This window comes from Drosophila miranda, chromosome XR, assembly GCF_003369915.1.
Source record: "Drosophila miranda strain MSH22 chromosome XR, D.miranda_PacBio2.1, whole genome shotgun sequence".
Lineage (NCBI taxonomy): Eukaryota > Metazoa > Arthropoda > Insecta > Diptera > Drosophilidae > Drosophila > Drosophila miranda.
Genome location: NC_046674.1, coordinates 15,107,676 through 15,132,866, shown reverse-complemented (window position 1 = coordinate 15,132,866; position 25,191 = coordinate 15,107,676). Strand labels below are relative to the sequence as shown.

General features: G+C 46.2%; 6 protein-coding genes and 2 long non-coding RNA genes across 17 annotated transcripts; 3 read left to right on the top strand and 5 right to left on the bottom strand.

The window, feature by feature from the left end:
- On the bottom strand, positions 1-1,093 carry LOC108152517 (DNA-directed RNA polymerase III subunit RPC8). The gene is made up of 3 exons (XM_017281912.2): positions 896-1,093; positions 341-820; positions 1-282 (listed from the first exon to the last, which is right to left on the bottom strand). The coding sequence occupies exons 1-3, from the start codon at positions 1,004-1,006 to the stop codon at positions 151-153; spliced, it is 723 nt and encodes a 240-aa protein (XP_017137401.1). The 5' UTR covers positions 1,007-1,093; the 3' UTR covers positions 1-150.
- A 56-nt stretch (positions 1,094-1,149) lies between these two features.
- LOC108152516 (serine/threonine-protein kinase RIO1) lies at positions 1,150-3,296 on the top strand. Its single transcript, XM_017281911.2, has 3 exons — positions 1,150-1,354; positions 1,407-2,699; positions 2,759-3,296. Exons 1-3 carry the CDS (start codon positions 1,298-1,300, stop codon positions 3,125-3,127), a joined length of 1,719 nt encoding a protein of 572 aa, XP_017137400.1. The 5' UTR covers positions 1,150-1,297; the 3' UTR covers positions 3,128-3,296.
- Positions 3,297-3,794: 498 nt separating this feature from the next.
- On the bottom strand, positions 3,795-17,261 carry LOC108152515 (ATP-binding cassette sub-family G member 1). Of its 2 annotated transcripts, XM_017281908.2 has the most exons (7): positions 17,111-17,261; positions 12,754-13,370; positions 7,191-7,320; positions 5,555-6,093; positions 4,967-5,491; positions 4,652-4,908; positions 3,795-4,578 (listed from the first exon to the last, which is right to left on the bottom strand). In XM_017281908.2, the coding sequence occupies exons 2-7, from the start codon at positions 12,842-12,844 to the stop codon at positions 4,237-4,239; spliced, it is 1,884 nt and encodes a 627-aa protein (XP_017137397.1). In that variant the 5' UTR covers positions 12,845-13,370; positions 17,111-17,261; the 3' UTR covers positions 3,795-4,236. The 2 variants fall into 2 exon arrangements, with proteins under 2 accessions (XP_017137397.1, XP_033243718.1); XM_033387827.1 differs by lacking the exons at positions 7,191-7,320; positions 12,754-13,370; positions 17,111-17,261 and adding an exon at positions 6,573-6,636.
- Positions 8,337-9,919, top strand: LOC117186718. The gene is made up of 3 exons (XR_004471658.1): positions 8,337-8,462; positions 8,598-8,776; positions 8,835-9,919. It is a non-coding gene; the product is annotated as an uncharacterized LOC117186718 (long non-coding RNA).
- Positions 17,262-18,245: 984 nt separating the features above from the next.
- LOC108153064 (acyl-protein thioesterase 1) lies at positions 18,246-21,079 on the bottom strand. Of its 8 annotated transcripts, none has more exons than XM_017282840.2 (7): positions 20,976-21,079; positions 20,548-20,735; positions 20,446-20,477; positions 19,996-20,383; positions 19,782-19,937; positions 19,669-19,686; positions 18,246-18,608 (listed from the first exon to the last, which is right to left on the bottom strand). In XM_017282840.2, exons 2-7 carry the CDS (start codon positions 20,593-20,595, stop codon positions 18,552-18,554), a joined length of 699 nt encoding a protein of 232 aa, XP_017138329.1. In that variant the 5' UTR covers positions 20,596-20,735; positions 20,976-21,079; the 3' UTR covers positions 18,246-18,551. The 8 variants fall into 8 exon arrangements, with proteins under 8 accessions (XP_017138329.1, XP_017138326.1, XP_017138325.1 ...); XM_017282837.2 differs by lacking the exon at positions 20,976-21,079 and adding an exon at positions 20,865-20,967; XM_017282836.2 differs by lacking the exon at positions 20,976-21,079 and adding an exon at positions 20,865-20,948 and having other exon boundaries at positions 20,548-20,799.
- LOC117186717 lies at positions 18,540-19,631 on the top strand. Its single transcript, XR_004471657.1, has 2 exons — positions 18,540-18,632; positions 18,721-19,631. It is a non-coding gene; the product is annotated as an uncharacterized LOC117186717 (long non-coding RNA).
- Positions 21,080-21,885: 806 nt separating the features above from the next.
- On the bottom strand, positions 21,886-23,276 carry LOC108153282 (PCI domain-containing protein 2 homolog). Its single transcript, XM_017283154.2, has one exon. The coding sequence runs from the start codon at positions 23,224-23,226 to the stop codon at positions 22,036-22,038; it is 1,191 nt and encodes a 396-aa protein (XP_017138643.1). The 5' UTR covers positions 23,227-23,276; the 3' UTR covers positions 21,886-22,035.
- A 973-nt stretch (positions 23,277-24,249) lies between these two features.
- On the bottom strand, positions 24,250-25,098 carry LOC108153603. Of its 2 annotated transcripts, none has more exons than XM_017283694.2 (3): positions 24,736-25,098; positions 24,582-24,649; positions 24,250-24,528 (listed from the first exon to the last, which is right to left on the bottom strand). In XM_017283694.2, the coding sequence occupies exons 1-3, from the start codon at positions 24,808-24,810 to the stop codon at positions 24,270-24,272; spliced, it is 402 nt and encodes a 133-aa protein (XP_017139183.1). In that variant the 5' UTR covers positions 24,811-25,098; the 3' UTR covers positions 24,250-24,269. The 2 variants fall into 2 exon arrangements, with proteins under 2 accessions (XP_017139183.1, XP_017139184.1); XM_017283695.2 differs by having other exon boundaries at positions 24,250-24,525; positions 24,736-24,947.
- Between the last annotated feature and the right edge of the window lie 93 nt (positions 25,099-25,191).

The window sequence follows — 25,191 nt, the reverse complement described above, 5'->3', positions numbered from 1 at the left end:
TATATTTACAATGTCCCAGCATTTTTGCTTTATTTTCCTGCGTCGGTGATTTTCTCAATAGAAGAAGATCCATAACAGCTGGACTCGTCTTTATTTCAGGTTGCATGATGCATGCTTAATAGTCAAAAAGTGTAAGAATCGCGGGAGATGTCATTCCTCACACGCACCCTCGCCATTCTCATCATTGTCGTATTCCGTATTATCCTCGTTTTCTTGGTCGTCCTCTTTCCCTTGCTGATCCCACCAGGAGAGTACGCCCAGGCCGGACTCGTTGATAGCCCCCTGAAATACGGGCCAAGAATGATTAAATGTGCAGACTATAGGAATGGGACTGGCTTACAATAATCTTGTATGGAGTCTTGATTTCCTGCGCAGCGGTAGCGGCAGCTGTGGATGTACTAGGGCCCTGCGTGCCCTGTGCCTCCGTTTTTGGCGGCCCAACTGGCGATGTCTCCTCGAAGATTTCACGCGATACTCGGAATTTGATAGGCTCGCCAACGTCCATAAAGAGATCGTGCTTGGCGCCGTCCTCCAAGGGATACTCCCAGACCCAGGCCTGCTCGGCCTCATCAAAACGCGAGGGATGCTGCAAGGCGGCATGTGGTATAAGTATGTCATCGAAGAAGCCCAGCGTTACGTGGACTCCTTCACGGCTGCAGCTACGTATTTTGCCGGTCATTACGGTGCCGACCTTGGGCCGGAAAACGATGTAGCGAAAGACCACTGCGGTGTGGGAGGCACCGTCGCCCGGTAGAATAATGGAGTCTTGCAGCGATACGATATCCTGGAGCGCTATGCAGAGGCCAACGTTAAGTAGCACCTAGGAACATAGACGAAGCAAATGCAAATCGGAAATTATACTTGAGCCAAAGAAAACAAAACAATTTGAACATACTTTATTGGCCAGTTTTCGGTCGATTTCGTCGCGTATAGCATCCACCAACTTTACACTGAACTGGTCCGGCGCAATGCGCACGGTATCCTTTAGCTCGGCCAGCACAAACATTGTGCCATATATAAATTAATTGATATTTAAATTTAAATTGTAATATTTATGAAGAATCACGCTTGTAGCTCCAGTATCAGAAAATACTAGATTGTTGTACGGCGCAACAGCTGCGCTGCCATAAAATACCAAAACAATGTTAACGCGCCGCTGTGAACGGCAGCGACACACGTGCAGAGTTTAACCACTTGTCGAAATTTTAATTGAAATTTCACATTTGTGGTAAAAGTTTGTGCGCTATAAATATACTGGTCTGTGCGGTGGACTGCAACTGGCCGATACTCTCCCACGATGAGCGACGACCTACACAAGTACAGCGACGCGGAGGAGGATTTGGAGGAACTGAATGTAAGCCTAGCCCACAGGTATCACATCAAATTGCAAAAACTTATCTTTTTAGTCGGAGTGGCTGCAAGACTTCAAATCTCTCACCGTGAAACACGAACCGAAACCCAGCGATGAGCAATGCCAACAAGAAGGAAAAGTAGAAGCTGGTGAGGATCTGGATTACGACTATGATGAAGAAGACGACGACTACGCGCTGGGCGATGAATACGATGCGTACGAGGAGGCCTACAGCGGCTTTAACAAGCACAACACACAGCCGCAGATGACAACAGCTGGTTCAGCTGCTGCTGGAGGTGGAGCAGGAAACGGTGGAGGCGCTGCTCCACGTGTGAGCAGTTACCAGCCCAACGAAAAGCTGCTACGGCGATACTCTGCACGCATCAATGTGGAGAAATATGATCCGACTCCGAACATGAGTGCCCAGGCGGCCAACCGGTTAGTCAACTTTGATCGCCGACAGGACACGGATCGAGTGCGCGTAAGAGATAAGCACGATCGAGCCACCGCAGAGCAGGTGATGGATCCGCGCACACGCATGATACTCTTCAAGCTACTCAATCGCGGCCTGATCCAAGAGATTAACGGCTGCATATCGACGGGAAAGGAGGCAAACGTCTACCATGCTGTGTCCAAAGACGGCGCCGATGAGTATGCGATCAAAATTTATAAGACCTCCATTCTGGTGTTTAAGGACCGCGACAAGTACGTGTCCGGCGAGTTCCGGTTCCGACACGGCTACTGTAAGCACAATCCGCGCAAGATGGTTCGCACGTGGGCCGAGAAGGAGATGCGCAACTATCTACGAATGCGAAATTCTGGAGTGCCCGTGCCGGAGCCGATTCTGCTCCGATCCCATGTGCTGGTTATGCGCTTTTGCGGCCGGGATGGCTGGCCGGCGCCCAAGCTAAAAGACTACGAACTGAGCACGTCGAAGGCGCGAGAGCTGTACCGGGACTGTGTGGTGATCATGTGGCGGATCTACAACCAGTGCCGCCTTGTCCACGCCGATCTCTCAGAGTTCAATATTCTGATGCAGGACGGCCAACTGGTGATTATCGATGTCAGCCAGGCAGTCGAGCACGATCATCCGCATGCATTCGACTTTCTGCGCAAGGACTGCACCAACATATCGGAGTTCTTCCGCAAGAAGTCGGTAGCCACCATGACTGTCAAGGAGCTCTTCGACTTCATTACCGACCAAACGATAACCGAGGAGAACATGGAGCAGTGCTTGGAGAGCATCTCGGAGCGCATTAAAGACCGCGACTTCGATGCCATAACGGCACAGGAGAGAATCGATGAGGCCGTCTGGCAGAACACCTACATTCCCAAGCGCTTGGACGAGGTAGGCAAACGACAGCTTCTAGTCGATAACTGTTTTATAAACACAAATCTCCTCCCCAGGTGCGTCATTTCGAGCGTGATGTTGCCAAGGCAAAGCAAGGTGTGCAGCAGAATCTAATCTATGGGAAGATCACCGGCTTGACATCCGATTTGGACGTGCAGAAGCAACCAGACGTATTGCTGCCCACAGCCGAGCAAGAGGACGTGGGAAGCGACGACCAAATAAGTGGAAGCGAAGATGAAGATGATTCCCAGGACAACGACGATGGCTCCAAGTTCAAGAACTCGGCCCGTCCGCGGGACGAATCGCTGGAGAGTAAAAAGGCCCGCAAGAAAGCTGTGAAGGATGCCAAAGCGGAACAGCGAAAGGTCAAGGTGAAAAAGCATGTTAAGAAGCGCAAGGAGAAAATAGGCACTATGAAGAAATAGTAAGGCCACCACGATTCGAATTAAGCGCAAGAAACTGTCGATGTAGCTACCGATATCGGTAGACCTCCGGAGTGCATGGAGTCAATGTGGATCTGTAGTCTTACATTTTTTGTATAAATCATTGATATCAATATGAGGCCTCATTTATAAAATTTAACTTTAGATTCTAGTCGGATCCATTATTTGTATAACCGGTACTCGAAGAGTTTAGGGATAATTAGTTGTGTGTTGCATGTGGATGTGTGTAGCACCCAGAAGGATCAGCGCGTAAATCTCAGAGACTATGAGGGCTAGAACAACCACAATTTTGTATTCTGCCCCCACACAGGACGACAATCTGTGGCATCCACCCTTCCGAAGATACGGTAAAACCGAAGACGCAGAATCTTTGAAAATGGCCATATCAAGAAGATTGCCGGATCTTTATCAGATCGGATCATTATTGTAGTAAGAATAAACAAATCGACTTGCAGTGGCTATGCTCCCACTTCCACGCGCTTATTCATTCTCTGTCTCTTTCTCGTTCACACTATTCCTCATGCAATGTGCGCCGCATGTCGAGAAGCAAGATAGCAACACAGTTGGTGTTGCTGTGAGAAGTGAAAGAGAAAGACAGATGTAGCAGAATTAAGAGCAGTCGAATAAAACAGGTGGAAACATTATAACATAACTAGCAGTCGTGGTTGCTCTTTTCTCTCGATGCTTTTCTGGGTATAAGAGCGTTCCCACTCGTTTTTATTGTAAAATTCGAATTCAAATCACTTTAACCACAAACAATATGTATAAAACTGTGCAGACGCCTTGGGGCTGGCCCCTTTGCTGATTGATGTCCAGCCCCAAGGAGCAAGGTGAGGCTGTAATCCTAACTGCTTAGAGCTACATAAACTTAGATCTAAAATTTGTCTTGTCAAGGGTTAAAATACTCGCACCACAATTTGCAATGGATGAGCAGTGGACAGGGAGTACATGCCCGGCCGTACATAATATATACAATATACATGGAAGCATTCATAAATCGAACAATCACAGCGTTGACATTGGCTACAACTACAAAGGGAATAAGATTCATCAGTGCCCTGGGCCCCGTGGCCCGAGGATCGTGGCTGTGTTCAGGCGTAGCAGCGCTTGCGCAGGCTGATGTACATGAGGATGCGGAAGAAGAGCATCAGCATTGCCAGTATGCCGAACTGGTGCATTAGAGAGACCTTCTCTACATCGAGAAACTTGAGCAGCACGCGCGGATCGCTGAAGTGGCAATAGATATCGTCGCAGTCCAGATCCTCGCGCTGGAACCCGAACACGGCCAGGATCATGGCAACCACTCCGACGCGCACATAGCTGAACTTCATCAGCAGATTCATGGCGCCTGTGATTTGGGGAGCAAAGTCGAAGCCGTACACGGCCAGTCCCATCAGCGGGGCAATCATCATGGGACCCACGACGCTGCCGTTCTGCAGAGAGGGATGGAGAAGGTGTATGTTATTCGATCGTTCCCACTGTATTCATTCCCTTAGCAGCACTTACTGTTATGCTGAAGGTGGCCCCAATGGCCAGGCCCATGCCCTCGGCCACCAGGGAGATCATGAGGCCGACTGCGACGAAGATGCCGAATCGCCAGATCTGATCCGGCAGCCCGGACATCCAGTAGGTGACCATCATAAAGGTGATGTTCAGCAGCACCTGGAGCGGCAGGCGCGAGATGGTCAGCGCCATATAGTAGGGCGTCAGCGTGTACCATCGATTGAACGTCTCCTTCTTAACCACCTTAACCTCGGCGGGATCTACGAATGGAGGAAGGTCAGTGGGTACGCTCGACAAGGGCCCTCTGAGGCGACTCACAGCTAAGGATGGGCACCATCACCTGGGTGTAGACAATCATGAGGACGGCGCCAATGCAGAACTTGAGATGATCGAACATGCGCGCCCCCTGGTTGCCCAGCTGAAAGAATATCATCCCAAAGAAGAGGCCGCAGAGCAGGTGGTGGAACAGCTGGATGGTCAGGGCCAGGCGGGCGCGCATTATGCGCAGCATCATGATCCGTATCAGCACCACGAACTGCCGCACCCCGGAGATATCACGACGCCCGTTGTGCATGCGTCGCGAGAAGGCCTTCATCTGCTCCAGCAATGCACTGGCGCCGTTCATCAAAGTGCCATCGGTGGAGACGGCGCTGCCGGCGAAGATTGTGGGCAGGAGTGGACGCTTCGGCTGCTCCACAAACAGCGTGGTGACAGCCTGCTGCGACTCCAGGTGTGGATTAACGATGTCCGCCTGGCTGGCCACGTAGATGAGCTTGCCATTCTCGGTGAGCTCGCTGAGCGCCGGCACCAGGTGCCCGTCCTCTGCGTCGACCAGTTCGATGACTGTGGGAGAGCGAAAATCCGAGTTAGAGAGGAGTTCTTGCTGGAGAAGAATGAATAACTTACTGTAGTCAGAGGGGCTGTAGTTGCGCGGGCAGTCCAGCTGGGCTAGGCGCAGAAATGGAATGGTGGCCCGGGGACTGCCCTGATAGACGCAGTGTCCCTTAGCCAGCACGTATATGCTGTCGAAGCAGTTGTAGATCGTGGCGGAGGGCTGGTGGATGGTGCAGACGATGGTGCGTCCCTCGCGGGCCATGCCACGCAGCAGTCGGATGCACTGGGCCGCCGTCACCTCGTCCAGCCCGCTGGTGGGCTCGTCTAGGAAGAATATGTTCGGGTTGTCCACCAGCTCTAGGGCAATGGAGAGCCGCTTACGCTCCCCGCCGCTCAGTTTCTCCGCCGTCACGTTGCGGCGGTGGTTCAGGTTGAGATTCTCGAGGATCTCTGTCAGCACCTCGGCCTTCCTGTGGCGCTGCTTTAGCTTGAGGTCGCACGAGAGGTTCATCAATTCCTCGACGGTCAGCAGGGTCTGATGATGGTCGTCCTGAGTGATGTAGCAGGCATTATCCCGTTTCATCTTGATGCACCCCGTAACGCCGTCGCGCCTAGAAGAGAGAGAGAGACAGAGATTAATTGGGTGCAGAAAAGAGCTGAAAAAGGAGAGCATGGAAAGAGCAAGCATCTCTTCCGCTCCCTCGCTTCACCCGGTCCAAGCGTGCTTTTCCATTAAATGGTTAAAATGTTGCGCACGTGTGTAGTGAAGTGTGGTGTTTTTTAGCGCTAAACATGTGCTGGATCAAGGGCGGGAGCGCAGCAAGAGGCAAAATGGCAACGAAAAGGCAAATCGACAAACGAAAAGTGCGGAAAGTGAAGAAGTGAAGAATATCAAAATGTGCAACAGTCAGCGGAGCCTCCAATAGTGCCAATAAGGCTGGGAGAATAGTCGAATATTGTTTTCTTTTGTGTTTTTTTTGAGTGCTAGAAAAGTCTTGCCGATACCGTTACTCCCTCCGACGAAACCACGGACTCGTCGGTTTCTCAAGTGTGGAGGAAAGGATCAGCAAATGCAGCATGGAAAACGTACCGACGAACGATTATGAACCAAAAGGTAAGAGCAAGAACATAGTGTGGTTGTGAAATGACTCCGATGACAAATCCTAGAAAAACTGATAGAGATGTAGGCAATCAGCGAGACTCACACACTCGTAAAAATATTGAAATTATAAAGCAGCTTTGCACCTTTAAAGTATTTATATATGTATGTACCTATACTCGTACATCTGTTTTGACTAGACATGACTTTAGTTGGGGCCCCAGTTTTTAATTTGTTTTTATTTGTGCACCAGGGCCTTTGTTTACCTAGAATTGGGACTCTGTCCATGACTGCGCAAATGGAGCGTGTTTTGTTTTGGAAAAGTTCCACGATGCGATCCATCACGTGCACAGAATTGATTCGAAAGGTTCTGGAGCTTTGATGGTGTTTGTGAGGGAAGATTGCTATAGATGATTTTTTTTGCGATGTTCAAATTTCGGGTTTTGGTTCACGGTTCGCAAGACCGGCCTTATCAAATCGAAAACAAAACACAATTTAATCTCTGTCTGTGCAGCCCAGAACCGGTTGTGTTCAAATGATACCCAAACTGTGTTACACTCGTGCTGTCATCCGTCAAAAGTCAGGTCTCGTTGGCTTTATTGTTCTCACCTGAAACCCGAAATCGCATTCAGCAAACTGCTTTTTCCAGCTCCCGAGGGTCCCATGATGGCCGACAGCTGGCCGTTTCGGAAACTTCCGCTGACGCCGTTCAAAATTTGTCGCTCCCGAGTTACGCGCACTGGAAATACATAGATCAAGACATTCAAGATTATACACACATATGATTAGAATTCGTATAGTATAAATATAACGAATAAAAAACAAGTAAATAAACCAAAAAAAAGAAGGGGAGGAAGTGAAAGTGTTTGTGAGTCAGTTCTTGAGTCGTCTGGAGCTATAACCCACCGTGACGTACCCACGATTGTTCCTCAATCTGGTTGTTCCACTCTGGGTTTGCCAATGAAGCAGAATAGTGGCTTCAAATCAAGTTTCTATATTTTTATGGGCCAATATCGTCAACTGGACAGATCATTTCGCTTTCACTTATCGGTGGATACATACATACAAATGTATTTAGATACGCTTGGAAGTCAGACAGAACTTCAGACACAGGTCGAGCAATTGACAATTGGCATGACTGTATGAGTACATCGTCGAATCATTATAATAATCATCTGTCATGCCTTGACAGCGAAAAGATTTCGTCGAAGCCAAATGATGGGCTTCAAAGATTCGGGCTAGACTGGAGATCTGTTCCGATGCCATGACTGGTCAAACCGAAACCAGCCTCCGCCATGATCGTCGTGTGATCGCCGAATTCTGTTCAGTCATTAAAGCCAGTCCGCCACTGAACGCGGGCTTTAATTTATTCTAATTAGCAAAGCTGCCCCGTCGATGGGATGGTGACAGTTGCTGGGGCACATCCACATGTGCCTATAATAAATCCGTGCTGGATCTTGCAGATGCCATATCATCGCTTCTGTGTTCATTTGCAATCGCGGCTCGGACCTGACCTGCATTGTACTCTCAGTCAGTCAGTCAGTCAGTCCCAACGTAGATATGGCGTAATATAAGTCAATGCCAGATTCGGTCCTATCGATGATAATGGTGCAAAGGAGATGTGGTATGGGTACTTTATACTACATATAGCCGGCGGTCGTAAATGCGGCGTGAATGCATCAAATCAATGGTATTAGTATGCATATTTAAAGCAAGTTTTTCCAAACAACTGTAAAGCTGCCATAGGAACGATTCGGTTCGATTGACGAATGGAACAAATTATTCATATTGTTTATTGGTGTTTCAGATTGGAATGGGCGTGTTGTGTACTTTGCCCAGAATATTCCTCCCAGGAAGTAGTGGCAGATTATTGTTTAGTCGGTGAGAGGGTGAGGTTATCGGTGAGGGCATTGTACGGCTGCTCCCGCATTTCCATTTTCAATGTCAATGTCTTACAGAGATTATTAATAGTAGACAATAGTATTTCGACGTATTTCTTTTAATGATCTATTAAAGAGTTCCTATTGGAGACTGCGGAGATCCTGGGAAACTGGTGCTGTTTTTGGCAATTAGAGAAGCAGCAAGCAGCAAGCGGCTCTGCTAACCCAGTTCTTGGCACTCGTGGAGATTTTTCACGCCGCCCAATTAACATTCGTGGCGCAACCGATTTGCCGTTCGAGTACGGATTTAAGAAGGTCAGTGACAAGACACCGTCCGCTGCCGCTAAGCCTATTATCAGCTCGTGTTTTTCAGAGGCAGAGCCTACATATCAATTAGTCCCCAGAGCACTTCTGTTTGCCGCATCGCGATGTCCGAGTTCTGGGCACGCGCAGCCGGCAAAAGCTGCTTTCAGCAGAACAGTCCCCCACGCGTGGGCTTCTTTCGGTTTGGATGTCGACCACCTTCGATCCCCCCCTTCCGCTTCCCCTTCCAGCGACTCTACGTGAGTTACATAATGAGGCGTGCAAAAGATTGCGGATCTGACTAAGCGGTTGGGAGAGCACTCCACTCGGGTTGATGTCGGGACACCGACACCTTTCAGCCTTGGATTTTGCTTTCTGATTTGCACTGCAGTTCGCGTTGAAAGCGAAAAAGCGCCTTGAAACGAAAACAATTCTTTAATTGCCAGAACAAATCTTGGACACTGGCGGCATTCGCCAATTCCAGATCCGCTAATTGATGCGATAATTAACACAATTTCATTAGAATGACAATCGCGTTTGTCTGTCAGATGTTGTGGGACTTGGAATGCAGCACACACATATCCAATAACACTCGTAACGACGGGATCTGTCGGTCTCGCTTTATTCCCTGAAATCTGCGTTGCGATCTGCGATGTGATGTGGGTCCCTATTCCACTCTGAGTCACCCGCTCACACTATGGGAGGCTTCAAGGTTAGCTCGTCAACTCAGTTGAGACAACCCTTTGCTCAATATAAGGGGAATCTAGTGGGGTTCGATCGAGTCGGCTGCCTCGCCCACCCGTCAGTGGCCTGCCGTTTGCCAGTGACTGTGACAAGCGCTATTTAACAATAACCATCCATCGGATCCCTAGCATCCATCGCACTTAGTCGCACACTAATTAGTATACTCGGCAGGTGATTCATGGGAACTCGCCCTAAATGGGGGGCGGTGCTACATCTAGATACCTGAGCCTTGACCGCACTGCAAATGTGCACAGACGGAACACAAACTGATGTATCTATGCCCATGTAACCGCTTAATATAGTATTTATCGATTCAAAGTCGCTCCATGCAAGGTTCAAGTTCAGTAATTGGTTCAAACATCCATAGTTCCTCTATACGTACGTATGTGTTTGATCGGACTTAGCTAAAATCATGTAATGGATAAATATAGATCGCCAGATAAACGACCATCACCTGCTAATTGAATGCCCCAGCTGGTGTACGTGTATGCGAGATGGCAGCATGGAATGGAGTTGCTGCGAGGGCACTGGCATGCACTCCCTCAGTAAATCTCTCAACCCCGTGGCCCGGATATGACCGGACATTGACTCGCAGCGGCAAACCCGGAACCCAACATTACCCCTGGGGCAACGCGGGCGGCAACGTGGGGCAGGCTGTGCGCACAGGTCGTCCGAATCGGGGAAAAGCGCAGGCTGATCGCCTCCCGGTCGCGGAACAAAACATGTCCAAAGCTAACCAAAAGCAACGACCGGCGACGCTGGTTTTTGGAGGGGAAAATTATTCAATCAATGTTGGGCAATTTTCGCTTTTCACCGAGCGCCAACATAATGTTGTTGCAGCTTTGGTTGTTGTTGTTGTTGTGGTTGTTGCTGCTGCTGCTGCTGCCGTTGTGGTTGCAATTGTTGCCGTTGACGATGGCGATGTGATGATATGATGATGTGGATGATGGTGTTGTCGCCATAGTTGGTCGGGCAACTGCGATAGTGTCTCCATTAATGCGGGGCCCATTGAGGAAGTGGAGCGGCAGTGTATCTGCACTTATAAATTAATCACGTACAGTGAACGGTCGTGGGAATGAACACTCGGCTACATGGAAACTTCTTGCCCCTAATCAAAAAGCGTGTGGTACACCATATCGAGCGTGCACCGTATCCCCACACAAGTACAGTGTTTCAGCAGTGGGCGTGAAGATAAATACTTTTCAGAAACACTTTTAGGCGCTGATATGCTACGTATTTACAAGTACTAGTACGCAATTGTATCCGATAGTTTGTTCCTCATGACGACAACTTCGGCAGCATCGACATCGACATCGCACTTCGTTTGAGTTGCACATTGCACACATGGCGTATGAGTAATTATTAATCATTAGTTGTACTTGAGTTTGACTCCGCAACGCGACAAGGAAGCCGCCATCGGCCAGCCAGCACTAAATCAGTCTTTGGGCAGTCGTTGCACAAGCATTTCCCCTTTCGGCTTGAGGCATTCCGAATTGATTACATAGACATATTACGGATTCGGATTCGGATTTATCCCAGCAAATCAATTGCAATCATTGCAAATGTGCACTTCCAGGGGGCTTGTGCTTGGCGCTTTGCTTTTGTTGTGTCATTTGTCAAGAGGAATTGCTCACAGAGACAGGCTGGATGTCTATCCTCATCTTGCAGAGCGCATTAGATACTTTCTAGCGACTTTTTAAGCAAAAATAAGTACAGCCAAAGCGTCACAAGTGCGCAAATTCCAACTAATAAATATACAGTTGGACTTCCATAAGTCGAACCACCAAGAGTCACCCGTTTTAGACCGAAATATAGTCTTCTAAACAAAAAATACCTATTTCAATTAATTGCATTCCTATTTTATGATCTTTAAAGAGATTTTAATGGAAATTCGACAATCACCGTTCGATGAATGAACCAAGACATTTACCAGATCATAGGTCATCCGGTCAGGGCGAAACCGGCACCTAAGTAATCGCAACGACAAACCAAACGGTCCGTTGTCTCAGTGACAGTATAAGCGATAGATCGACAAAGTAAGATTCACATTCGTGAAGCCTTAAGTGCCGTCTGGGCCGGATGAATCTCCTCCTATATGTGCTCAAAAAGTTCAGCCTTGAGAAGTGATCAACTTCCAGCCCACTGCACTTGCACTTGCACTTTCATTTAGTTTGGGTTTCGTTTTCTATCTAAAGCGAATTGTGTAAAGAACTTGAGGCTCTGCCAAATGGATCGCATAATTCAATTCAATTTAATTCCATTTCATTTTCAATTGCAATTTGCGTTCGATCTGTGTCAATGGCAGGCGGGGAAAGAGGTACCATGCCGGACTCTGTCCGTACCGCAGTTTGAACTTGTGGAATGAGGAAACCAGTTACAGGGGCCCGGCCCCAGAACGTAAACTGTTTCAGCGGACAGCGGACAGCGGACAGCGTCCAGTTACATTTTTTTAATTAATAGCAATAAAAAAAATGTGGTCCGTTGTGCAACGGACACTAGATGGAGACCGAAAGAGACCAAAAGGCCGAAAATCGCTCGCTCAGACTCAGTGCCCGTTTGTCCGTATAATTATGGGCCAGTTAGCGCTTGGCCAGAAACTACTTGCGACAGCCCCTGCAGGCAGGGCCCCAGCAGTGGCAGGGGCAAAGGCAAAGGCAGCGCAGCTGTTACACGTCGAAGATGAAAACATTGCACAGAGCAAATAAAACCAAACACCGAATAAAAAACAAACCACCAAAGTCCACGCTGACGTGAGCAAATAGAAAAGGTTTCTACATCCACACAACACACACATTTCGTGCCAACTCTGTAGCTCTTTGGAGTGGTGTTACTTTATGGATAGACAGTTAACATTGGACTCGGATGGAGTCGCAATGCTTGCGACATAGAGTGAACGACTCCATTCTACCATTATGCATTGCCATAAATTGCACACTTATGAACAGGTCTCTGTGGAGCAGGGCCATGCCACTCAGCAGGGACAGATTTGGTAAGTCTTTCTGGCCGTTTCAGCATTTATTCAATGTCTAGCACTCTTGAACAATTACTGCCACATTGAACACATTCTTCCAGTTTACAAGGGACCTACCTATCTTTCAATGTCAAGACCTGTTTAATCTCCAATGGGGTCTGATAGAGAAAACGGCCCTTTAAATATGGAACTGGTAAAGCTTAAGCGAATGGGGAGGGAGAGTGCTAGACTCTATAGAGATGTACTAGGAATAGGAATGATCTTGAATACTCACAGAAATTGGTCCGCTCCTTGACCGTGTAGAAGACATCTTGGAATTCCACATCTTTGGACTGCCTGGCGAGGAGGGTGCGCGCCTGATCCATGGCTTTTGAATTTCGAATTGATTCGTTTATTGTTATTTAATTCCTCCTTGGGACACGCATATACATTTATTCATAGATATACGCCGTTGGTGGTACGGTGTGGGTCTGGCTTCTCGGATCTGATGGATCTGATGGCTCTGATTTATGCTCCACTCGCTCGAAGGCGTCTAGGAACGTGCCGAGCCTTCCGAATGTGTCATTACCTACCGCACCAAAGTGGGACTCGGAATGGGAATGGGTATGGGAATGGATCTGATCGGATCGGCTGTATTTCTTATGAGTGCTGTTATGGTTTATTGTTGTTCAAGTGTTACTCCTCTTTCTCTCTCTCTCTGTCTGTCTCTCTCTCTCTCTATGTCTCTCTCGTTCTCTGTTTGTGGTCTCTGTCTTTGTCTTTGCTTCCCTTTATGCGTTTCTGGCACGCATTCTTCCAGATTTATTGCTCGTTTTGTTTTGATCTCTCTCTCTACCTTGTTTCTTTTTTATCGCTCTTTTTGTTGTCGTCGGCGTGTGCGTCGATTACGCGCTGAAAATAAAAATTAATCATTATAGATTTTGATAAAAATAAGAAGCGTAGCACCCATAACAGTAATGGTATTCCACAAAGCGATTTGGGTTAGCCTTAGACTTATAGGATCAGCTGTTACGTATGCCAGGTAGATGTTTCTCCGGAAAACAACCAGAGATTCGCATTAGATTCAAAAATAGTTCCAAGTCGTCTCTGTTCATTGGGGGAATCCCCTTTATACTTTATCCCCTTTCAAATAATCGTATTTTTCCAACTGTACATATTTGTACAGTAAGAGGGGTCGGCAAGGCCCTATCTTATGTGCCTATTTGGCCTCTGGTATATACTATGGAACAAATCTTTTCGGAATACCATTAATAGCAGCAAGGATCCGTGGGACTTATCAGAACTGATTCGTACCCGCTGATGACCCTGAATTCTTTAGCCCCAAGCTCACATCTGGCCATGTGTGTGTGCAGGCTGGTCGAACATTTCTTGGCGCCTTATCAGCCGGACACAATTACGGAGCGGGAGCGACCAAGAACGGCATTCGGAATAGCACCTATGTATGCCTACGCTTACTCATTGCCCGAGCCGTAAGTGTCGGTTGGGGAAAGTCTATGGCCGATCAGCTGCCGGGCACAGTTTTACCACTCGTACAGCCGTTAATAAGTATTTTTACTTAGCTGCTTAGAAAGAAAGATTATTGGTAGACCACGAACTAGGTTTGAAAGCTTCATGAAGACCTGTTTACATTGTATGAAATTTATTCATAGATTACGCAAATGCCAATTATATATTAAGAGACGTTTTTGTAAAGCAATTCATTTATTCCTACATCAAACAATTTACCCCATCGATACTCGATGCTTGCATTGTGAATAATTAAACCAATTGAAACTCTACAGTGTACGATTAAATGTTAATGAATGCCACAGCAAACCTGCTGGAAATCGACAATATTTATTCCATTTTTACTGAGATACCATCAGGAATAATCCGCCAAAGGATTGTAAATGCCAATCAGCAGATGCTGCAGCGGGCATAACATTTCCACTCCTTTGGTTCGGGTCGTAAGCCGTCCCTTCATTAGCAAAATGAAACAGTCCGACTCGAACTGATCGAAACGGGTTTTTTTACACTGAAAGCTCTCATTGAAATTCCCTAAGGACCAATATCGCATCGCCGTGGAGTGGATAAAAGACTCCCGCACAGTCGATTCCTCCAAATAGAAACCCACGAGTCGAATACATATTTACATTGTATGTATTGTTGAGTTACAGATAAATCCATTTATCAAGCTGAGGGACAGATCACGACTGTTCCGCTACTGGGTTTGGTTCGAGATGCTGTGTACTTATCGCAGAGATCTATCACGTCTTCCCGTCACAGTTTCCAGTCGTTCCGCCCGAAGGTGATTATAAAATAAGCACACAACTAACTGAAGTGTATTTACGATTTCATTCTATTAGCATTTTTTCACGCTTCCGACTTTGGAGATAAGATCGCTACAAAGTAAAATTAATGAATCAAAGGCTCTCCTTCCATGTCGTGTGGCTTCTGGACAACAATAAATGTACAATCAGATGTAAATAAATATCGGTAGCTTCGTCGCCTACCAATAGTCCCGCCTCATAGTAGTCCCGTAACCCAGGTAGACATGGTCTTAAGTCGGAGATGTTTTCCATTTTATTTGCCGACCAAATGTATTTGGCGGCGTCTGATTCTGCAAAGTCACCTGGCGCCGGCTGGCTTGAAAACAAAAGCAGCGTCTGGTCTGAGTCAAGAACCCAAACCCGTTCTGGTTTCTGGAGACGAAGCCTCTCAACACCGAATTACATTGGGACCTGGGGCCTGAATTCCTTCCCTCCCCACCACGGGAGACTAAGCAGCAAACGCAATGTGTAACCACAGAGCGACTCTCAACGAGGAAATACACGGTGTGAGGATTGATTTGGCTTCTTGATAGAATGGATAATTGAATGTTTATATATGTATACACTCCCCTTCCTAATCATGCTCAGCGCAGCTCAGCGGCTAATGCTAATTTTTGGTCGGGTCTGGGCCTGCGTTTCTCAATTCTGTGTCGGCCAGTCTGTGACGTCAGGTCAAGTCAGCCAATCATCGATTTGGCGAGTGTCTTGACCCCCGACAACTTGTTTAGCATACAGAAAAAGTAGCTAATTCTCGACTCCACAATACTACGAGTGTCTCACGAGGAAGAGAATACACAAAAACAATATGAACTGGTGAATTATGGCAGATTTTTGTCAGATAATAAATCATCGTAGCATTCTGAGTGGTTTCAAAATCCCCCATTTCATGGAATCATTAAAAAGCCTTAGTCGGCGGTACAGAAAATAGTCTGGAGTCGGATCACAAAGAGGAATGGACTGGTAAAATGTTGAATTCTAATTAAGATGGATAATTTGCATAAATGTCAAGACTTTTCAAGGTTTTGTTTTGAAATACATATTATAATAAAACATTCAAATTCGGAGGGGGACTGATTGGCAGCCGATATTTAATAATTCTAAAGAAAACGATTTGCATTTCTCGTATTCCAACTATATGGAATTTCAGTCAGCCGTTTTTGATATCATTAAAAACATAAAATATGTATATATGTATATCCTTACATATCCATACATACATATTTACATACATATATCTTCCATCTTCCCGTCAAAAAAATTTGAATTTGAACTAATCGATCGGGTTTGGGCATAGCTGACTGAATGAACCGGTTTAATTAAAAATATTCTGTTTCTCAGACTAATATGGTTACACGTGTACATATGTATGTACATGACTTGTATTCAGATGCACATGCATTGCACTTCAGCGCCGATAATTACGAGATACGCATTCCAATCCCTCCCGACAGTAAGCGCGTCCGGTACCATCCGTCCAATAAGGCAAATGTGAGACAAGGGGCACAATGACCAGATCTGGGTCTGCATGTGCAACACCTCCCACCCCCAGAGGTTCGTTTGAGTGTCTTTAGAGCGTCATGGGTCAGTGACGAAAAATCAATGGGCGAACTTCCTCACGGAGAAGCACTTTTGTGTACACGTGTGTAATAATTACTCCCATAAAGATAAAGGGCGCCGTTTAAAATTGTAATGCAGCCATGTCGACAAAGAGGAATGAATTCACTTTGCATTTAATTGCAGGTAATTTTCAATTAACCAGACGTCATAAAATGATACTCGTACTATCTCGTTGATGCGACGTTCAATCTGAAGCTTTGACAGAAAATGTCGATCAATTACGAGCCGAGATCGGCTTTAATTTCCCACACGACCTAAGTACATATCTGATTCGGCTCGACTTTTGAATAATAATAATATTACTATGATGTTGTTTAACTTTCGAGCGAATGCAGATTCTTGGATCCTATCAATTATTTGGAATTTCCTTTTGCGGTAATCGGTAAGTACACATGTATGTTCCCCGAATTCATGACGAGATATGGCAATATATGTATACATATATATATAAGTTTAGTCTTCAATGTATATTTAGATAAGAGAATGACGAAGTTGCAGCAATTACTTCTTGTTGCAATGCCTACTCCTCTGCAATGCCATGATAAATTCCCAGGCAAACTCCATCTTAACCTCCTCCAAAACAAAACAAAAACACAACAAAAAACCTGCAAAACTTTCCCCGTAAAAATACGCAAATTGATTTGGTTGTGGGGCATTGTATATTGCTTTGATAAAATTGATTTTTTTCTCAGGTTCACTTCTTACATTCAATTTATTTCTGCGCCTTTGTTTCTTTCTCTGCGACGAGTTAGCTTGAGCTTGAGGCAGGGCAGCCGGAGGATAAGCGACGCGACTTCGATGGGTAGACGGAAACGCGACCACACTGGGCGGCGGATTGGGGACTACTGGCAGTTCAAATTAAAAGTACCAGCGACAGACTCACTTCGCAGCGGTTTGGCATTTTGTATACATACATATGTACACATTCAAGTGATTCGTTGGTGTGCTTCTGGGGGAAGATCAGGGACTGGAGTAGCTCCAACGCATAGACTGGGGGGCTTGTCGCGCACTCACAGCCAGGCGGATCTGAACGGATAGAGAACGCACAAAAGGTACGAGTGCATACGCGTATACGTAATATAGGGACATACATATATTGAAAATATTTTGCATATGTATACATAGTATTTATTCAAACTTCAAACTCTGTTTTAATCGTCTGATTATTTCAAATTGATCAATTGATCTCGCCGCTAGTGCAGGTATAGTAGTTTTGCGAACATATAATGAATTAATAATTAATTCATGAATTACTATACTACTATACTCATTCTGTAGGAACAAGGAACCGTTTTATCTTTCCAATATACATTCTCCTTAGAACAGAGCCTTACCTTGCTTTTCTAAAAAGATTGAACCATATATTGTCTTACACCAGACTTCAAAAACAATCTACACTGCAAGACAAAGATAGCAAGTACTATTAGACGAATAGCTGTGGATGTTTACCAACACGTAGAGCTTTCTTAGACCAACCAACTTGTAGTTCCAAGGTATGGTTCTACCGTTTATTAGCCGCTCCGCTGCTACCAGATCGACTAAAAAGCCAAATTAGAGCAGCTTTCCCAATAAGATGATGAATATGACGATAAAAGCTTAATGGTGCTTGAACGTGTAGATGCCTCCCAATTTCGCCAGTGTTGGCAAACGAGCAAACGCAGCATTTTTTAATACTGATGTTTAAATTTGAATAATGCCGGTTACCTTTGAGGGCGCCGACTTGAATTTATTTGATTTACTGGAAAGATTTGAAATCCATGTCATTGGTTGCATCCGAGACGAAGTAAGGCATTCAATTTATCATCTGGAACCCCGATTTCGATTGAGTTTTCTTCAAGTTGAGAGCGTCAAATAACTTTATTGGCTATTCGCTTTAGCGAATAAGTTTCTTGTCACGCCACCAGGTGAGGACAGCCGTTCATAGTACCAAGTTCATTGTATGTGTATGTGTATGTGTATGTGTATGCATGTATGTACAAAATATTTACTAAAATACAGTTCTCTTTCAGTGTGGGACGTCTGCGCTTGGAGGGATTGCGGGCACAGCTGATTTCTTGACTAGGGAGAGGAGTAGGAGGAGGAGCTTTGATTTGTGGAAGGAACTGCAACTGCACCTCCAACTACCTTCAACCGACACTGAGTGCCACTACGATATCTGACAGCACTGCGCCTTTCTAGCCATGCTCTGGCCCTCCCAATGTGTCTGCAAATATATAGATGAAAGATGGTGAGTGGTGCTGACGGTCTACGGGGTTAGCAAATGAAATACGTATGCATTTATAGGACTCTGAGTATATTTGTTTTTGCCCAGCCAGGTTCTTAGGCTAACAATCGGATTGCTTATTGCCATAGGTACGAGTACGAGTACGAGTTTAACAAGTGAGCGGTACGAATTATAAACTGTAGCCAGTTGGCCGCGACTCTACAGATGATTTGTCTGTTGCTGTGTAAAAAAAAAAAACAAAACAAGAAACGAAGAATCAAATGAAAAATGGTAAAATAACAAGTTTTGTGTTAGCTTCAATGAACAAATACTTTTAGTGGGTTGGTTCGGCAACGTTTCTGAAATCGAGCCCGAAACCCGACTTCCAGCACAGCAAGAGTAGCCTGGAAGGGGCCATCGCCATCCTTTGCCAAGACACGCAGGTGCTGGTAGTCGAGTCTGGTAGTCCCGGGAACGTGAGATACAGTGATCCTCAGGAATTCAATGAATTTTTAAACCAATTATGCGGCGCTCACGTCAACTTTGTTCCTTTTGGTGGATTATATAGCTTTATTAGTTTCAATTCAAATACGCATATGTCCCAAATAATTAAACCGAAATAATTTAGCCGCCAAAGAATATCAAAGAAATTGTTCTCTCATTTCCTCAACGCTCAGCAGCCCATCCAGAGGCGCAGGCAGCTGCAGGTTCTGGTTCTGCCACGCTAATTGCTTGTTCGACACAATGTATTTTGGCATTTCGTTTCTCTTTAAGTATAGCTACGCGTGTACTTGTAGTGTGTATTGATTGATTGATTGCTTTCGAATTGAATTAGGTGCTAATTTCCATAACCGGGCTACGCTACAACCGTGTGAACTCTAAATATGTTATATAGTTCTCTGTGGGACTCTCTTACTGCGGTCGGTGTTCATTAAGTTTTAAATTATGTTCAGCTGCTTCGTGTAATTTCTTTTTCTGGATTTTGTTGCTGCTACGCAAGTGGAATGCAACGGGCGGGTTCAGGGGTCGTACGGTCTAAGTGCATTGGAAATTAGTTTACCCATTTACTGATTATGTCCTGCAACGGAGAAGAGCATAATGAGCGTAATGAAGTTCTTTAGCGTTGATATTGCCAAGCAAGTCTCAAGCGGGCACGTGCAGCGCCCCACTCACCTTCACGTCGTCCATCTCGTCATCGGACGACGAGTGCGAGAGTCCACTGTAGGTCTTGAAGGTCACGTTCTTCATGAACGACTTGAGTAGACTGGCGCTTAGCTGGCCAAACTTGTAGGGAACCACCGGGTCGTAGTCACCGTGCGCTTGGAAAATCTGCAATGTTGGTGGCGTCTAGTTAAGCAGCTACGTGCGCGGCGTCGACTCCACTTACCGGCACATCCTCACTGTTCAGCTTGGCTCCAGGGAATTTCTTGTGCAGCGGCAACCAGCACGAGAGTGCCACAACGCCGGCTAGCGGCTGGTCATAGGTCAGCGCCGAATAGAGAGCTAGGGCTCCGCCCTGCGAAAAGCCGCCCAAGACGATGCGATTGGCCGGAATGCCAGCGCTGATCTCCTTCTGAATCATGCCGTGAACATTGTCGCGCGCTGCCTGTATTCCGGGCTCATCCTCGGGCCCGGAAATGTCCAGCGTCTTCAGGTCAAACCAGGAGGGCATGCGGAAGCCAGCATTTAGCGACACTGGCTGTGTTGGGGCTGTCGGACAGATCACCTTCATGAAAGGCGGTCTGATGGCGGCCAATGCACTGCTCCAGCCGTGCCTAAAAAGAACCAACGTTGATTAATTCGAACGCCCAACTATTGCTTCGGGCGCCAAACTTACCCAGTATCCCCCAGGCCGTGCATGAAAATCAACTGCAATGCGGAGCATTTGTTATTGAAATGAGCACTGTGTGCATGTGTGTTTGTGTAAAAGAGTACTTGCCGTGGCAGTTTGCTTGGCCGTGGCCTCGACAATGACCGGTGCAGACATGTCTAGTGTTTAGCCTCTTGTGTTTACTATGGTGTTCTCTTCTACACGCAGTGCCAGGTACGACGGTGCGATTTTGCGTTGTGTTGCCTCTTGTGCTGCTTCGTCGCCGTGCTGACCCTACAGTTCTGCTCGGCGTTTTTCTGCAATGGGCAACGAACCGTACTTTTTAGCTACGTTTTTAGAATTTTCTGTCGTTTCCGGGTGCTGGAAGCACGTAAATTTGTTATGTCATGTGGAAGGCAAAGCAAAATTAGTAATATTGATTTTACGATATCAATGACAACTCGCCGCCGGCTATGTGAGTGTTCCGGTTAGCACGTCAATAGTTTTCAAACAACCAGACACACACTACTGTGATACGAATGTGACACTTCACCTACCAGGTATTACTTTATCTATTATTTTTAGTTTTTTATTTTTTATAGCCAGCCACCGCTACACGTTTGCTACACATTTCTACACATTTGCTACATAAAGGGAGAAAAAAGAGGGTATGGACAACAGGCAGAACGGCCCAGAAATTTTAACGCGTGTAAGGTTGTCCATACCCCTTTCTATAGCCCATTCAAAATTACTCATGTTTTCGTTGCATTATGAGCTTCTGACCCTCAGAAATACCGAAAATACGTCACCAATTTCAAAATATACCGTAAATATTCTTCAGTATATTTATATGTATTGAAATATTCCCATATTCCTCGTTTTTTATATTCGGTTGAATATTAATAGCTAGCTAGGACCGTCAGCTTTCAAATCAAAATTTTATCATAAGAGACGGGCCAATTTTAAGTTCTCAGTCCATAACTCGTCTTAAGAAATAATGAAAAATCTTAGAAAATGTCTAAACATTTCCAAGGTGTGTGAGCTAGACGCGGCGGCAAAAAAATTAGTATTTCCGCTAACGTATACGGTCTGACCCTCAGAAATATACCGATTTCAAAGATATGCAAAGAGCTGCAGGTATACACTATACTATCGTTGGCATTACACTTAACTTCAATACACTATACTATGAATACTTGTTTTTGCTTGTCAGCTCACATTAATAGTTTTTCTGCTGTTGCGTTGCCACTAGTTCGATACCAATTCCACACCAGGAGAGCCATGCCTTTCCAATAAGCTTTTTATTTCTGTCCCAGCCTTCAATTGAAGTGAAGTACGGACACTATTGATGTTTGTTCCCGCGTATCGAATTCTTTGAAATCTGAGTTTGAGCCGTGACCCGATGCCGTTTATTGAATTTAACTCCCTTAATTAAAATTTATCGTACTCAAGTGGAAAGAGTCGAAATTCAAGTTTGAGCAGCTGGTGTTTTCTATATTATAAAAAGCTTCTTTCCGCTCAATCAAACAATCGCTTAAGAATAATTACTAGTTAGAGTCGATCCATTCATATGGATATCCATATTAACTTAATAATGTTGAAATTCCATCAAATGCATTACACTGATATCAATGGAGGAAAGGGGTTCTGCTTGGATACAACCAGCTTGTTGTGGGCATATGAGATGTAGCCCTTGATCTTACCCTCGTAGATGAGATTGGCAATGATACAGTGCGTCTCGTCGAGGGACACGTCCGTAACGCCAACGAACTGCAGCGCCGTCATAAAGTCGCCCAAGTCCAGCTGGTGAGTCTGGCGGATGGCAAACACTTTCTTGAATAGATTTCGATAGACGATGAACTTGAGCTTCTCGACCAGCAAATAGATGCCGCTTCGGATCAGCACCTTCTCGTTATCGCGTACAATCTCATCGAACTTGTTGACATTTCCGGCTTTCAGGGTCTGGGCCAGGTCGTGGAAGAGCAGCAGATCGTGGCGCTGGAGTAGCGCCTTGCTGGGCAGGTAGCCAAGCAGCATTTTCACAGGTACCAAGTAGATTAGTATCAAACGCTTGTTGCTGCCGAAGCGGTCCGGGCAGTGGGTGAAGGCATACGACAAGTCCTCGACGGCCACGCGGTAGTTGGAGTCGAACATGGCTCGGCGCCCGACGAAGTATTTGTAGGTTATCTGCTCGGGCAGTGGAAAGGTGTCCTTGAAGGCACAGTTGTCGATGGCTCGGATGAGGGGCTTACACAGATGGATCTTATTGATGCGGAAATATATCTTGAATAGCTGGTTCACCAGGTTCATCATCCCCAGGCGTTTGGTCTCCTCCTCGGAGGCGCGTCCGTCGGCGGCACACACTCGGAAGCAGGCCATCATGCAGTCTGCTGCCTTCTCCAGTATTTGGCCGGGTGTGAAACTGCGCCCATGCTTCTCGCAGGCCTGGGCAAGGTAGCGCAGGTCCAGGCACACGCGGTACATTACCGGGAGGCACCAGTTCTCGTCCTTCATCATCTGCAGCAGCTTCACCACCGCCGAGCAACAGGCCGCCTGTTGAGTGTAGGCCTCCATGTAGTTGGTCGGGTTCTGCGCCAGATAATAGATCACCTTCAGATGGGCGCCTACCACCTCGTCCAGTGGCGCAGCCAAGTAGCGCTCTACCATCTTCTCCGGCTGGGCAACATGCAGCTTGTCGTTATGTACGTGAATGTCGCGCAGTGAAAGAAAGTCGCTCAGAGCTTGACCACTGCAGGCTTCGGCACAGCGCTCAACGTTGCTAAGGTAATTTGCAAGCGACCCAAACATATTTTTTTATTTTGTTTTTATTTTTCGCCGGCAAGAGGATCACTGCAGTGTGACCGCGGATTTATCGTTAAAATATACCGTCCGACCCTCGGAAATATACCAAAATACCGTCTCATTTTAAAAATATACCGTAAAGATACTGATTAATTCAAGTTCTATTTTACATATTCCACGTTTTTGATATTCCGTCGAATATTACTAGCTATATAGAACATTTAGCCATGCCATCATAATTTTATACGATTGATGAATCAAATTTCTATTTAACTGGTGTATTCTTAATACTTGCTTTTATTGGATTTCTATATACCGTTGAAAATGAAATTTAATAGATTAATGAAATTGACAAAATATACCATTATATACCGATCTACCGTAAATATACCGATAAAAAAACGACCACTGAAGCCCGCTTTATTTAAACAGCGCGAGGTAAACCACTAATCATACAGTATAATGTAGATGTGCCAGTTCATACGCAGAACATGTCGCAAACGGGATTGTATCCCAGGGTCATCGGCTCTGGCTCCCTAAGCGGCCCAAGGCTTAGCCTTCACTTTCTCGTATCCTGCGCCGCTTTGGTGATTTTCCCACTTTAAATCAGATGGCGCGTGAGCCCTCTTTTTGAACCGGGCCGCCGCAGGGCCCTTACCCAGTTGGGTGTTGTCGGATCAATACTACATCCATGATCGCGTGCATCGCGCCAGCAGCTGGTACATTATTCATTTATCTGCAGTTTTGTACGACGTACGACGTACATGCTTCGCAGGTGCCTACATTACCGACATCGTCTTCCCTCCTGCACCATGCTTTACCTTATCGGCTTTGACCGGGTAAGCTTTCTTTGTTTCTCCCCCTAATCACCTTTTCCATTGATTATTTTTTCTTGGTTCTTCTTATATTTTTGTATTTCCTCCAGCTCTATTGGCCGAGACCCTCTCTGGCCACAAACTGTATTACGGCTATGGCCGCAGCAGGACAGCCAATGACTGCCACAGTCCAGCCAGGAGCACATCCCTTGGAACTCCCGAGAGGACGAGGAGCTACGGCGGAATCACGCGCGGAGGAGGTACCGGTGGTGAGCGGTCTGTAAAGGCGTAAAAATCAGAATGGGCCATGGCAGTAGCAAGACGCAAAGGCCACAGCCTCCCGCGACAGGAATCATGTGCCGAGGGGCGCACGGCATCGTTGTCCCTTGCGCAGGAGCCGGCGGGGAGTTCGCGATGTCGGCCGGTCATGATGGGCATATCGGTATCCACGGGCTCGCAAGAGGTATTACTGGCCACCGGAGGGGGAAACCTGCTAAAATGAAGGGAAGAGCCAAATAAAGTAAATGATTAATAATACTACTTTACCTGGCAGTGTAAAGGGAGGGGATCGCGGCATAGCAGTTTGTGGCCAGAGAGGGTCTCGGCCAATAGAGCTGAAGGAAATACAAAAATATAAGAAGAACCAAGAAAAAATAATCAATGGAAAAGGTGATTAGGGGGAGAAACAAAGAAAGCTTACCCGGTCAAAGCCGATAAGGTAAAGCATGGTGCAGGAGGGAAGACGATGTCGGTAATGTAGGCACCTGCGAAGCATGTACGTCGTACGTCGTACAAAACTGCAGATAAATGAATAATGTACCAGCTGCTGGCGCGATGCACGCGATCATGGATGTAGTATTGATCCGACAACACCCAACTGGGTAAGGGCCCTGCGGCGGCCCGGTTCAAAAAGAGGGCTCACGCGCCATCTTATTTAAAGTGGGAAAATCACCAGAGCGGCGCAGGATAAGGAAAAGTGAAGGCTAAAGCCTTGGGTCTCTTAGAGAGCCAGAGCCGATGATACTGGGATACAATCCAGAAAGTTTGTACACAAGTTTGCGACATGTTCGGTTTATGAACTGGCTCATCTATATAGTGTAGAATTTGTGATTGATCGTAACGGTTGGAAGATAAATCGTATAAACGCGTTAGGGAA